Source organism: Macrobrachium nipponense, chromosome 30 (genome assembly GCF_015104395.2).
Source record: "Macrobrachium nipponense isolate FS-2020 chromosome 30, ASM1510439v2, whole genome shotgun sequence".
Classification (NCBI taxonomy): Eukaryota; Metazoa; Arthropoda; class Malacostraca; order Decapoda; family Palaemonidae; genus Macrobrachium; species Macrobrachium nipponense.
The window spans coordinates 56,072,295-56,088,125 of NC_087218.1; the positions used below are offsets into that span (position 1 = coordinate 56,072,295).

The 15,831-nt window shown below is 44.7% G+C and overlaps 1 protein-coding gene across 1 annotated transcript in view; it reads right to left on the reverse strand.

Annotated features, from left to right (window-relative positions):
- LOC135202549 (small ribosomal subunit protein uS3m-like) overlaps positions 1-15,831 on the reverse strand; it is a gene marked incomplete in the record, with an annotated part of 126,545 nt that overhangs the window by 40,936 nt on the left and 69,778 nt on the right. The window contains 1 exon segment of the mRNA XM_064232029.1: positions 4,482-4,582. Within this exon segment, the coding sequence (XP_064088099.1) occupies positions 4,482-4,582 (101 nt within the window).

Genomic DNA, 15,831 nt, shown 5'->3' on the forward strand with positions numbered 1-15,831 from the left:
GTTTCGAAACCGAAGACATTTACGCCCAGTGGCTAACATGAGTGATGACACCTCTCCCCAAGTCCCTGTGTCCCCTTGCTCTGGCCAGGAAAGAGAGCCATCATTCGAACCCTCCAATGTCCCTCGCCATTCACCTCGACTAGCTCAGAGGAATTTATGTTCCGCTCGAGACACTGCTACGAGCGTAAAGGGGGAGAGAGGTGTATAGATATTTAATGTTAGGCTGTATATTAATTACATTACGTACAGTTTATGAACATTTTGACATTTGTTTTGCATTATTCTATAGAAGAATTATATTTATGTTTCCATGTATATTTCCCATTGCACATACTGTGAGACCACTATTTCATTATGCATCATGGCAACATTGTAATTAGATGTGTCAACACTGCCTTTATTTCCCGCCATATGCATAGTCAGTCACTGTCCAGTGGTCATTGTAGTGACAAACGCGGACCTGCTTCCCGCTGCTGTCGTCTTGATGTCTATTTATCTTCATTACAAGATTTTAAAGAATCTACGGATTTAATTTGTCACCCCTTCATTCCATTTCTTGCATGGATGTATGTGGATGGCTATCATGAATCTGCGGGGAACAGGATATTTCTTATGAAGGTCAGTTAAGAAATATCCTGTTCCCCGCAGATTCATGATAGCCATCCACTCGCTAAAAAAGTTAGATGTTATAATAAGTAGATCCGACAAAGACGGCAAAATTGTAATAATGGACAAAGACTTCTACCTCGACAAAATCAACCAGCTCCTTAGCGACACAAATACTTACGAAAAACTGACGAAAAATCCCCTCCAGAACGTTCCCACAGAATTTTTTCGGAAAGTAAGATTAATTGGCCAAGACAAAAAGAGTATTGAACTATTAGAGAAATTTAAAGTAATTAATCCTAAATTACCCTACTTTTATGGTCTTCCCAAAACTCACAAAGACAATCTTCCATTCAGACCCATCGTTTCATGCGCCGGAGCTTTCAATTACAAAATTTCTAAATGGTTAGCTGGCCTCCTTTCTCCTTTTTTAGGCACTTTTTCTCCCAGTCACATCAAACATTCGGAAGACTTTTGTCACAAATTCAGAGAAGCACATATACCACTTCACAACATAAAACTTTTAAGCCTTGACGTAGACTCCCTATTCACAAAAGTACCAGTACAGGACGTTCTTCAGTTTTTAAGGGAAAAATTATCCCCCTATTCAGATCATTTCCCTTTGGCACTTGACAAAATAATAAAGTTAGTTGAATTATGTGCATCTAATAACGTATTTTCATTCGGGGAATCATTCTACAAGCAAAAATTCGGGTGTAGTATGGGTAGTCCTTTAAGTCCTATTTTTAGCCAATCTGTACATGGAATACTTTGAAACTACAGTAATAAATGCAATAAAACCCAAAAACATGCTGTGGATGAGATACGTGGATGACATACTAACATTTTGGGATAATAAGTGGGGTAATTTTAATGAATTCCTCTCAAAATTAAACGCATTAGTGCCCAGCATCAAATTTAAAGTTGAATGGGAAACAGACAACAAAATTCCTTTTCTTGATGTTTTAATAATCAGAGACACGACAGAATACAAAGTTTACCATATACAGAAAACCAACGTTCTCACTTTCATATATTCACTATTTTAGCTATCATGACAATACCATCAAGATAGGTCTAGCTAGCAACCTATTCTTAAGAGCCTTACGAATTTGTTCCCCAGATTTCCTGGAAAAAGAATTTGAACTAATTCGCAAGCAACTTTCATCTTTAAAGTATCCTGACCATATAATTGAGAAAGCAATTAAAAAAGCAAACGTAATTTTCTACCGACCCCCTAAAGACAAGACCAGAGACACACCCAACAATAAAATAAAAATTCCCCACCTGGAGACGATTAAGAGAGTAACTCACACCCTTGGGAAATCCAACCCTTTTGCATTTACCTACCCAAATACCTTAGCCAAATCCCTGATTAACGTCCAACAAAAGACATCGCCCAAAGACTCTGGGGTATATGAGATCCCATGCCAGGACTGTGACCAATCTTACATCGGATATACAGGTAAATCACTTCCCCAGAGATTAATACAACACAAACGGTCAGTTAGGTATGGACAACAGAACTCGGCTATTTTCCAATCATATAAATGAACATAACCATAGAATAAACTGGAATATGTCACGTGTAATTTATAGCAGCAACTGCCGGTACAAGAGTCAAATGATGGAATCGGCCTTAATAAAAGAGAAGCAGGTAATGAACATCTCAAAAGGGAATTGGACATCAGACATCGTCGACGGCAGTGTTCATTCAACCAACGCTTAAGAAGATTAAAGGAAGATTATCAGCGGGGGTGACCTAAATTGGCTTACTTGTGGACGAATCTCTTGGTATAAATACCACCTTTTCTGTAAACTTTTCTCATTCATATACCTGAAGAGAGAGACAGCAGTCTCTGAAATATAGTACTTTTCTCTCTACATTTTGGTGTTTTTATGGGCTCCTTTTATTAGATGGAATTCTGTTGTTACAGAACACTTTTACCAGTCTATATATATATATATATATAATATATATATATATATATATATATATATATATATATATGTATATATATAATATCTAGTACTCTACTAGATATTACTCTACTAATATCTAGTAGAGTACCTACTAAGCAGCCTAATATCTTGTTGAATTTTGAAGGAACGGCAAATTTATGAATTAACCGTCAGTCCATTAGGCTGCTTACAGCGTGTAAAGGGGTGGAGCTTAGACACTCAACAAGGAGAGGGCTCTCAGTCATGTGTTTGGAGGTTTAATAAGAGCCTGTATATATATTTTGGTCAGCGCTCCAACCTTAATTTTTGCATGGGCCAAGATGGTGATTTGAGTCAACAGATAATAGCAGACATATGTTCATTGAAGCAATCTGGCTTTAAAGCAAAGCAGATATAGGATCACCTGGGTGTGAGGAGGCGTTCAGTTTGATGCTGGGTTGCCAGATTTAACGAAGGTTGCAACCATCGTTAAATTTGGCAACACATGTCGAACTGAACACCTCCTCACACCCAGCTGATTCAATATCTGCTTGCTTTAAGGCTAGATTGCTTCAATGCACATATCTCTGCTATTATCTGTTAACTTCAATCACTGTCTTAGCCCATATTAAAGTCACAGGCGGCAATAAAGTGGTGAGTGCTGACCAAAAAATATATACAGGTTCTTATGAAACCTCCAAACACAACTGACAGCTCTCTTCTTGTTGAGTGCCTAAGCTCTACCCCTTTCTCTATATGGTGTAAGCGGCCTAATGGACTGACAAAACTTCTCCCAACTTTTCCTTTCCTTCAAAATTTGGCAATATATTAGGCCACATGACGCTAAGCAGTGTAATATCTTGTTGAGTACCGCGTATGTGTATATATATATATATATACACTTTAATGAAAAACAGCAAAATATCAATAAAACACTATTTCATAAAATCCTTTTATACTGTGCTTAGACTTGATGTAAAAACCACAGTTTCTCTATCTCTCTCTCCCTCAAACAGTATACATATCATTTAATAAAAAAACAACAGCAAAATATTGATAAAACATTATTTCACTTGCAGAATCCATTTATACTGTGCTTAGACTTGGATGTAAAAACCACAGTTCTTCTCTCTCTCTCTCTCTCTCTCTCTCTCATTTTAATGAAAAAATACAGTAATTAGTGAATACACAGTATTGCTCTACGAAAAAATGAAAAATTTTCTAAGACAATTTGTATTTTTCATAGCTACAAACCTGAGGTCTTAACAAAAGGATAATTTCTAGCGCCTAGCTGGATCCAGTTAAAAAGCAGATGAAAAGCAAGGAATCTTGTGATATCTGGCAACACACGCATAGATCGGGTGAAGAGTGGTCAAGGGACCACACATCTACGCCAGTTTTTTCTTTGACCACCTGGGCGAGAGTTGTGTTTACCTTTCTTGGCCTTTTCCCAGTTCATTTGATAATTTTAGAAAATCTGCAAATTAGTGAAAGTCCGTCGTGGAATAGTGAATAATGTGTTCTATGAAAATCCACGACAAAGTGGAGCAGAGAAATGGGAAGCATGTAAAACTGGGGCCACTGTATAAGCTAACTTTAACAGTAGGTAAGATTCATCCAAATAAACAAATATATTTATGTAAGAGTTGCTAGTTTTGATTACTGATTTGCTAAAAGATATGTAAATATCATGTATGTAATAAAAATTTAACTGTTGATTTAGGACTAGCTCTTTCGTGATTAGCTATTTTGTTGCATAATTGGGTTGCAAACAACAGCGTAAGTTCTCCAAACTTTTAAAACCTCATTTGCACGGGTTTGCAGTTTTTGATATCCTTGTTAAGTTACTTTCTATCTAGGCTAATTATTACAAGATCACATCTATGCCTAATCTTAATGCCTACACACTAAATTTGTTTAAAACTGCAACTTACCTCTGAAACAAAGAGATCATGCCATGTTCCTGTCATAAATTTACGGATGAACATATCTTCAACCACGGTTTCTGGTTCTCTCAAGCCTTCATATAAACTTGCTGGAAAAAAGTACCAAATATAAATAGAAACTACAATATGCAGGAGTATATGATGGACCTACACATTTCATGAACATGATCAAAATATGCACAAAATTTTGTCTTATTACTAATTATAAAGGCTATATTGAACTTAATTACTAAGCTAAAAACATCACTTTCTCTTCTTGAAAAACAATAGAAGCAGTTACATGAAAAGCATAAAATAGAAAATTGCACGATCAGAAACTCTGGTCCCTTACCCTGTACAAAGGACTCCTCATAATAATTTTGATGATTTATGGAATCCAACAAACTACAAGCTTTTGGTTCACTGTCCAAAAGCTATTTCCCTTCAGAAAATTATGGGATTTGCTTATTAACTAAATACATATACATCCACCTGATATCATCAATAACACGTGTTCCTGCATTGGTGTAATTATTCATACTACTTGTGTAGTTGAGGAGAGGGAAAAAGCAAGGAGAAAAGAAGCTACATGAGTAGAAAGGGAGAAAGAAAAAGAAAAAGGGAGAAGGAAAGAGAAGAAAGGGAGAAAGAGCGAGTATTCCAAAAGAGAAGGGAAGCACCAGAAAGGGCTCACAAAATGGTTCACCAGAAAGGGCTCACAAAATGGTTATGGCCAACACTGGCATACAGCCCTCTACGTCCAGGTCATCACACTCCATCCTTAGTAGCATGGGCACCCTTATCAGACTGTGGATTGAATCCAAGCCGGAGGCCTGGCTCGACCACGTAGAAAAGGTCCTGGAGAACTTCCAGCCTCCTCCTGCCAAAGTAGCACTAATCTTGGGAAAAACATATCAAAGGCAAGTGAGCTATCACCTTCCAAGTCCTCCTCATTCACAAGCAAGGATATCTCGCTCGCATAAGGGAGGCCATTGTCAAAGATATTGAAATTACCCCCAACAGGTGGAGACAAAAATGGAAGAGCATGCTGAAGGAGTCCGGGCAAACATGGTCGGAATGGGTGGCAAAGAAGAAGACAGCCCTTCAGAGGTGGACAAGGGCATCCAATGCTGTTTCTGCAGACAAGATTCTTGAACTTTTCCAGTTGGAGGATTTCTTATCCTATGTCCCCCTGAACTTGCCACTTACTTAGTGGACAAAAATCCAAGGATGATCATGGAGTGCTGTAAGTGGGTGGATGTTGAGACACCCACCACCTGCTTCAGAGTTCCTTAAACAGGAGAATTCACTCTTCTGCACATTCTACACGCCAAACTGTCAACTCGCAGACAGCCCAACGACCCAGTAATCCACCGCGGAAACCTTTGTGTGGGCGTTGTCACAGACCAGGGCATACCTCCGGACCATGCTATGCTTGACAAGCCCTCCTCACCTCTGCCCCACTAGGCCCCCCCCCCCCCCCCCATCAATCCTCCCCCTTCAAACGGAAGGGACCCGGGGCCCAGTCAGGTCCTGACAGAGTTAGGAAAGGATGGAAGCACCTTATATGCCAGGATTGCGGAAGACGTGGGCACGGCAATGCCAATTCCAGATATTGCCACCGCTCAGCCCAGTCAAAACCTGTGCAGTCAATCACTCGATCTGAGGAAACCCCTGAGTGGCTAAGCTTTGACGAGGTTTGCCTGGCACCAGCCGGCGAACCTAGGCCCCTCGGAGCCAATGCCAATTACCATCGACACTGGGGCTGCTGTAAGTCTGGTGACCTGATATACTGTGCCTAAGAGAGCTGCCATCCAGGAGGACATTCACATGGCCATACATTGGATAGATAGGTCTACAAAAGACCTCCTCACAGTTCCTCTGAGGGTCGTCACAAGCGACCTTTCCCAAGGGAGACATCATCTTTTCTGGGCCACCCCAACGTTGCCTACTGGCCGCCCCCTCCTCCTGGGATCAGACTTCCTCCAGGGGAAAGACACGAATATTTCTCTCAGGTGCCTTACTGCCACTTCACCGGAGCCACTCCTAGGAATAGACACCCCACTCAGAGATGTCTGCCTAGGAGATGTGGAGTGATTGCACCACCACCCAGGAGCCTCCTCCTTGATCACCCTAAGCATGCCCACGCTCCTTGTGACGGGAGCAGACACCCAGAGTCAGGAGGAGCTGCTAAAAGCCCAGGCAGAGGACCCAGGGTTACAACAACCCCGGGAGGACCCTGCCATGTCCGAGGACGAGGTTGCTGATCTGGTCAAGAATGGTTATCTCGTGGAGAACAACGTCCTCTACCACATCTCCCGGGACCCCTCTGCACCAGCCCACATCATTAATAGAAGGACTGAGGTGCCAAAAGCCCTCCACAATGAGGTCCTCCGGCTTGCCCATGATGGCCTTGGAGGCCACTTCGGTGTCTCTCGGATGACCCAGGCTGTGATGAGTAAATTCCACTGGCTGGGACTTCATAAGACAGTCAAGCAGTTCGTGAATTCCTGCCCAACATGTCAGGTCACGGGCTGACCTAATGAAATTGTCCCGAAAGCTCCCTTACAAAGCATACCATTTCTGGGCTCAGCTCGTGTCGCTGCGCGAAATATCCTTTAATCTATTATTTCTAGGGTAAATGTACTAACACATACCAGAGAATAAATAAAATAAAGAAAAAGGTCAGTATAACTGACTCGCTCACCCTCCAGGAGGGTGTCGGTATGAACACTAGGCGAGTGAGACCACTACCACGAGCCAAATGCCAATAGAAATCTCCCACTACAAAACCCTCCAAGAGGGGAGCCGACCCACAGAGTGAGCAGCTCGTACTACTACTACTCCATCCCATGCTGCCGACTGCTGCGCCTCTGGTGGCCATCCTTTTCAGTTAGCGCACACGAGTCACACGTGATATTTTTCTCTCTGTGTTTTTTTGTGCCCTTTCGTTGGATTTATCTATAATGGAGCGTGCAGCTATCGCAGCAGCTAAGTTAAGTACTCAGTATTTATGGTTAGTTGGTTTTTTCCGGCCCTGAGACAGTATTTGCCGTTTTTTAGGTATAAATACGATCTCTGGGTCGGAAGCATGGCAGCATGGTTCTGCCTCGTGGTGGGTTCGTTCTTGGTCTCCCATACCTAGAACATCCCCTTTTCTACGTACGCTCTATATTAATTATCCGCTTTTCTTATGGTTCTGTCTACTCAGGTTTGTCATGCATGCATGTCTTTTACCTTATGTAGGCTTCTTCTATCCAGACCCTAGTCCCGGCTCTTAGTATCGGCCTCTGACTAGCTTTGAGTGGTAGACTTGCTTTCGGGTTAGTCGTACACTCCTGGATTTTTTCTCCTGCTATATGTTTCTTTCTTTCATTTTATTTATTTAATGTATTGTTATAGTTAGGTTAGGCGTCTGGCTTAGCCTAGGCCCTGGCTCATTGAGCCTATTCTACCGCTCATCAGTTCGGTTGCTTCCCTATAGCATCTCTCTGATCAGTTGGTTTTGGCCCAGTGGGCCTATATGCTACCGCTTTTCAGTTCAGTTGCTTCCCGATAGCATCTCTCTGATCAGTTGGTTTGTCCTAGGCTTAGTTGTCTTATGTTGGTCTTACCGCCTCGTGGTCACTACGTGATCACGAGACAGCCAGACGCCTGCCCAGTCACCCTTCCCCCCCCTCCCGCTCTTCCATAGAGTCGGGCGGGGGTGGGTCGGTCTGCCCACCCATGCTCGCTCATTCTACCCGAGCCTGCCTCCCTCTCTCCCCCCAGGCGGAGGGGCTAGGGAGTCGGGACAGACCCAGACTGGACTCGACCCCTCCGGCTTCTCGGTCCGGCCGGGTGGTACGTAGTGGGGGGTACTGGCCTTTCCCCCCCTCCGTTGCTACCTTGTCGCTCCGTGCTAGTTCGAGCCTGTATGTCTTCTCGCCCTTTCCCACCTTACTAGGGCTCCTTTCCTGACCGGAGTCCTGGTATCCAGTGGAAAGATGTTAGCCCACCCAGTAGAGTGGACCGGAACATACAGGGGGTCACTGCTAACCTTACCGTATTGCTGAGTTACTACACTCCGCTACGCACTGGACTTGGTCCGGTTCGTTTGTGTTTTAGGTTTAAGTGTTTTAGATTAACTATAAGTTTATCTTAAGTACCTTAAACCATCCCCCCTCCTTACATGTCTTACCGGATCTCTCCGGGATTATAGCCTATTCCAGGCGATGCAGGGAGGGGTTATGCCCAAATTTTTTCCGAGCTCCGGCATGCAACGGAGTTCTTCTGTCCTTTAGTCTGTAAGTGTTACTCTTTAAGATACTCATGTGTCTTCCCACTTACAGGCCACCAACTGTGAGCATCCGGGATGCGCCGCCACACTTCAGGACCCATGTGGACACGAAGTTTGCCGGTCCCATGCTCCATGCGCGACTTTGCACGGGGACATCCAGGTCTGGTACCATGAGACGTGTACCATATGTTACGACCTGGTGAGCCAGCTTTTGGACGGGGTAAGTATTCCATCTCCAGTAGCTGCTCCGCTTCTTTTTTTTAGTGCTTAAGTTTTCATCATTCATTTTAACTTAAGGCATCTAGTTTAAGTTATACTTTAAGTTTTAGTTTTAAGAGATTCTTAAATCTAATCTACGCCCTCTCTTCCAGGCGCCGGCAGTGAGGGATACCGCACTGGCTACCCTGCGGGCCTGGGTCGGCGGTTTTGGGAAGAACGCCGCCAAGGGTATGCCCTACATCCTGGAGAAACGGTTGGCGGTATTAATCTTCCCCGGAGGCAAGGCGACAGGATACGTCGACCCAGTAGAGGCGGCCCCGACTATCGCCTTCATCCAACAACAGCTGGCTGCCTCATTAACTGATCAAGACCAGGATATCTCCACAGACGTCGCGACTCTAGATATTAATGTTGAACCTATGGTAGGTGTAGACGACCTGTTGGTCGAGGTAGGTACGGTGGACACCCAAGGGTCTCCCTTGGGCGTAACTGTTTCTTCTACTCCTGCAACCTCTCCATCCTTCCAAGGCTTTACGGGTGATGAATTATATTCTCCTCCTGACGCTTCGGTTAGACCTAAGGTCAAGAGTAAAGCAGTGATGACCTTGACTAAGACGTCATCGTCGTCTAAGAAGACGACCTCAGCTTCATCCTCCTCCCGTAAGTCTCCGGCTGGGAATCCCGGAGCAGACAGGTCTAAAGCTTCTAGCTCCGGCTCTAAGTCCTCGAGGAGTAAATCCTCCAGAGAGAGATCTCGCACTCCGGCAGAGTCAACCAGTTCCGCTACCCTTGGTTCCGATTCAGAGCCACCCTTCCACCTCCGCAGCAGCTCGGCTTTGGACTCCAATGCTGGCCTGTTGCAACAGGTGGGCGACCTAGTTGGGTCCCTAAAGAGTAGCATGGAACAAATGATCTCTCGTTTGTCGGATAGGATTACTTCCCAAGACTCCATTATAGCCGGGCTAAGAGAAGCTCCTCTAGCCTCTCCTCCACTTTCCAATACAAGTGGAACTCAGCTTCCTCCCTATGACTCGCTACCTCCGTTCTCTATGAACAACCCATGGAGAGTAGCGTCATACGCCCCCTTCCAGGACGGTCTCATCTCTATACCGGAATTTGGGACTCGAAGAATAGAGGACTTCGAGTTCTACCCGGAAGACCTCCAGCCTCCGTTCATAGGCTACGCAAGGCTCACACCTTCAGCCATGGTTCGGGACGATAGGGTACCAAAGGAGACAGTCCTCTATTCACGAGACCAAGCTCAAAGAGAATGGCTCAGGTGTTTAGAGGACATGGATTGTTCTAATACCAAGATACAACCTTTTAAGATCCCCTTTACTATTTTCACAATGGATGAAAGTACCCCGCTCCCGTTCCTGACCAAGATCGCGAGGTCGACCATCCCAGCGGCCCAGAAGGGAGAACCCATACCTCAGTTGAAGGAAGCAGATCCCACTTCTCCGTTACTCCCCTCAGTTGGAGAATTGTGGGAAGACTTGCCGAACACCTTCTCAGCTGGCAAACTCAAACCGGACTGTGCTATGGAGCAGTTTGGTGAAAAGCTACCCAGGCTTCCAGATAGCCTTATTCAGGCTGAATTTGACGCGAAATCGCGACTAGCCAGATCAATTAACTCTATGGCTATGTCCGAGGTAGCAACCATGGCCTATGGATCAGAACCGATTTTTAAGCTCATGACCAAAGCCCTGACTCAAACGGTACAGTCAGATATGTTTGAGTTTGCCACTGCTAGAACGAATTGTAGGAAGCATGTCCTACAAGAGGCAACCATTCGGCATGAGCCGAATAGGTTACTCTCGTCTAACATCTGGGGAGCAGATCTCTTCCCAGAAGCTATGGTAAAGGAAGTCCAGTCAGAGGCTACGAGGTTGAACCAGAGCCTTAAGGACCGTTGGGGCCTTACGGCTAAGAGGAGGCAAGACCTAACACCTAAAGGTAAGGGACAGAGGAAACCCAGGCGTTTCCATCCTTACCAGAAAAAGCAACCACGCTTTCCTCAGCAAGTTCCAGCGGTACCATTAGTGCAGGCAGCCCAACCTTCCACTTCTAAAGGTCAATCACAGCCAATTTATGTGATATCCCCTCAGCCTCAGCCCTCACCTCTTACGCCATCTCTCCAGCTTACAATCAAGCCTTCGAGAGTCAAGCTTCACAGAAGTATGACCGCTCGGGTAAGGGAGGCAGAGGTAAGCGTTCCTTTCGTGGGAGAGGATCGGGAGGCCCCTTTAATAGGGGAAAGCACTTCAGAGGAGGCCGAGGCGGTTACCAGAACCAATGAAGAACTTCAGGTAGGAGGGAGGCTGTTTCACTTTCGCCACCGGTGGAACTTCAGCCAATGGGCTCAGAGCATAGTGTCAAAAGGTCTGGGTTGGAGCTGGTTGACGAACCCACCTCCAGCCAGACCTTTCCGTCAACTTCCTTCCAAAGAATTGACAGAGTACGCAGAGGACCTCCTTCAGAAAGGAGCTATAGCGAGAGTCAAGAGATTAAAATTTCAAGGTCGCTTGTTCAGCGTGCCAAAGAAAGGCTCACAAAAAAGAAGGGTAATCTTAGACTTGTCCCGCTTAAAACTTAGCCATCCGCTGCGACAAGTTCAAGATGCTCACGATCTCACAGGTGCGGACCTTACTTCCCCGTGGGGCCGTCACCACCTCTATCGATCTTACAGACGCTTACTATCATATCCCTATTGCAAGACACTTACCCGTCCGTGATCTGGTTTCAAGATAGGGAGGACCACCGACATTCTCCTTCAAGGTAGTTCCCTTCGGACTCAACGTGGCACCCAGAGTGTTCACGAAGCTAGCGGAAGTGGTAGTGCAACAACTCAGGACACAAGGGATTATGGTAGTAGCGTATCTCGACGATTGGTTGATCTGGGCTCCAACAGTCGAGGAATGCAACAGAGCTACACTGAAAGTGATTCAGTTTCCTGGAATATCTAGGCTTCAAAATAAACAGGACCAAATCAAGACTCACTCCAGAGTCAAACTTTCAGTGGCTGGGCATTCAATGGAATCTATCCTCCCACACTCTGTCGATCCCATCAGCCAAAAGGAAAGAAATAGCGAAGTCAGTCAAGCAATTTCTAAGTCACAAACTAGCGTCAAGGAGAGCTCAGGAAAGGATCCTGGGTTCTCTCCAGTTTGCATCAGTGACGAACGTCTTAATGAAAGCCAAACTGAAAGACCTTACCAGAATCTGGCGCTCGGCGGGCAAATGTCAGGTCCATGGACAGACCTATCCTCAGTCCCTCTGATTCTAAAGAATCGACTTCGGCCGTGGGCGAAAGTCAAGAATTTGTCAGTGTCAGTACCCCTTCAGTTCCCTCCACCAGGGATCACCATCCACACAGACGCGTCCTTAAGCGGTTGGGGAGGGTATTCCCAGGTCAAAAAGGTCCAAGGGACTTGGTCACCTCAGTTCCGTCAGTTCCATATAAACGTACTGGAGGCAATGGCAGTGTTCTTGACTCTAAAAAGGTTGCGCCCACAAAGTATCTCCCACATAAAGCTAGTCCTGGACAGCGCAGTGGTAGTACATTGTATAAACAGAGGAGGCTCCAAGTCACGTCATCTAAATCATGTCATGGTAGCCATCTTCCTCCCTGGCAGACAAGTTCAGTTGGCATCTTTCTCCACTCACATAGCTGGAGTGAGAAACGTCATAGCAGACGCCCTATCCCGATCAGTGCCCCTAGAGTCGGAATGGTCACTGGACAACAGTTCGTTCCAATGGATCCTTCAAAGAGTTCCAGGGCTACAGGTGGACCTCTTCGCATCTCAAGCGAACCACAAACTACCGTGTTATGTAGCCCCCAACCTGGACCCTCTGGCCTATGCCACGGACGCCCTGGCTCTAGACTGGAACAACTGGAAGAAGATTTATGTCTTCCCTCCAGTGAATCTTCTCATGAAAGTATTAAACAAACTCAGGACATTCAAGGGTCAAGTGGCTCTAGTAGCCCCAGACTGGCCGAAGAGCAACTGGTATCCTCTAATTCTGGAGCTGGGCCTTCGTCCTCTTCGGATCCCCAATCCCAGGCTCTCCCAGTCAGTACAAACGAAGACTGTGTTCGCTTCCCTCAGGGATTCTCAAAACCCTAACTTTATGGATTTCATGAAGTTTGCGGCAAAAAGAGATGCGAATATTGACCCTCAGAATATTCTCTTCTTGGAATCCGATAAAAGGGATTCAACTTTGAGACAGTATGATGCTGCTGTCAAAAAGTTAGCAATCTTCCTGAGAGAATCAGATATTAGGAATCATGACAGTTAATTCAGCTATATCCTTTTTCAGATCCTTATTTGAAAAAGGTTTAGCAGCTAGCACGATTACGACAAACAAGTCAGCCTTGAAAAAGATATTTCAATTTGGATTCAACATAGACTTGACGGATTCCTACTTCTCGTCTATTCCTAAGGCATGTGCTAGACTTAGGCCTTCTGTAAGGCCTTCGTCAGTTTCATGGTTCTTAAACGATGTTCTAAAACTGGCTTCAGAAACCGATAATGACACATGCTCGTTTATAATGCTCTTAAGAAAACCCCTATTTTTATTAAGCTTAGCTTCAGGAGCAAGAATTTCAGAACTGTCGGCTTTATCCAGGGATCCGGATCATATTCAATTCCTTCCCACAGGGGAAGTCCTACTTTCTCCCGGAACGTAGCTTCTTAGCAAAGAATGAAGATCCTTTGATGAGGTGGGATCCTTGGAAGGTACTACCCCTTCCACAGGATGTATCCCTTTGCCCAGTTTCACCTTACGAGCCTTTCTGTCCAGGACCTCTTCATCTTCATCGGGTCCCCTCTTTAAGAGGGAAAAAGGTGGAACTTTATCCATTAAAGGCTCAGGCAACAAATCCTGTACTTTATTAAGCAAGCCAATCCTGACTCTTTCCCGAAAGCACATGATGTCAGGGCAGTAGCCACCTCAATTAATTATTTTCAACATATGAATTTCGATGAGTTGAAAAAAGTATACCGGATGGAAATCGCCGACAGTGTCAAACGTCACTACTTAAGTCCTTGGAAGATCTGAAATTTCCAGCAGTAGCAGCGGGTAACATAGTTTTTTGTCCCTGACTCTAGCTAATCTGTAGTAGAAGATTCAGTCCCTCCTTTCTACCTGCCTCACCCAACAGTTCGTCTATTCCTACCTTGTTCATTTGCATTCACCTTGTGTCTTAGCTGCTTTTATGATGGTGTAGTGGGTGCCCCTTATTGTTTTGCTAGGGACACTCACAGATGATTATAAACATTGATCTCATGGATGTTACCCCCTTATTTTTTATGCTAGGGGATACATCGTATTATAATGGTTACGGGTTTTGTATATTAAGTCATATACTTTCCTTTATATATTATCATTGTTGATTAATTTGTTATCTGATTATATTAATTGCTATTATATTTTTGATACATGCCTTTACACAGATATCATTTTGATACAGTAAGCCATTTTACCTGTATATATGTAAATTACCTTTTGTTAAGAAACATTATTAGAATTAAGGGTAATTTAAGCATATTCCTAATTTTTATATCACTGTGTTATGTATCTTTTTAGCAATTATATTCACTTATATTTATTTTATCTTTTATTTGAGACCTATTCTGTTTTATTTTATTACTTTTGTTTACAATCTTGTGCTATTTCTCTGGCGGTACGATTTTCGCGCAGCGACACGAGCTGAGCCCAGAAAGGGATTTTGACGTAAGGAAAAATCTACTTTCTGGGCGATTGGCTCGTGTCGCCAGCGAAATCCCACCCTACCCATCCCTTCGCCCAAGATTGTCTGCTAACTTCAGGATGGCCACCAGAGGCGCAGCAGTCGGCAGCATGGGATGGAGTAGTAGTAGTACGAGCTGCTCACTCTGTGGGTCGGCTCCCCTCTTGGAGGGTTTTGTAGTGGGAGATTTCTATTGGCATTTGGCTCGTGGTAGTGGTCTCACTCGCCTAGTGTTCATACCGACACCCTCCTGGAGGGTGAGCGAGTCAGTTATACTGACCTTTTCTTTATTTTATTTATTCTCTGGTATGTGTTAGTACATTTACCCTAGAAATAATAGATTAAAGGATATTTCGCTGGCGGACACGAGCCAACGCCCAGAAAATAGATTTTTCCTTACGTCAAAATCCTTTTATGGGCATCCCCCTACCCCCGGAAAGGACAGAGAAGAGGCACGGAAACCAGCATTGCCTTATTATCACAAGACAGGTTTATCAGATACCCAAAAGCCATTCCCATCTGCAGAGCCACCTCCAAGAATGCCATCAAGGCTCTCACTCAGTTCTTCTGTCATTTTAGCTTCCCCGAGACGATTCAGGCAGACAAGGGTCAGCACTTGTCACAAGAGTTCCGTGACTACATAGAAAGCAATGGAATCAGGCACGTCTGCTCGAAGCCCTGCTCGAAGCCCTACAAACCCCAGAGCCAAGGAATCATCGAGCGGTTCCATCAAATGCTCAAAAGAAATCTGGCGAAACTCTGTGAGGAGGAGGGAACTAGCTGGGAAGAAAACCTCCTCTACGCCCTCTTCTCCATCCGACATACCCCAGTGGAGACGCTAAACTATAGCCCATTCAAGCTCTTGTATGCCCACTCCATGAGACGACCCCTTGACATCGATCCCATAGGGGGACGAAATTATTATTAACTAAAAAATTCCCCTTCGGTACATATATGAAAATATATCAATTCCGAGGTAGAGCGAATAGATTTGCTACGTGTGTCAAAAGCACTACAACGCTACCGGAGTCGAGGTGGGTTGATGTTGTCTCCAAACCAACGAATTACCTGAGCGCGAAAGGTATTTGAGGGTGAGAGACGACATAAAC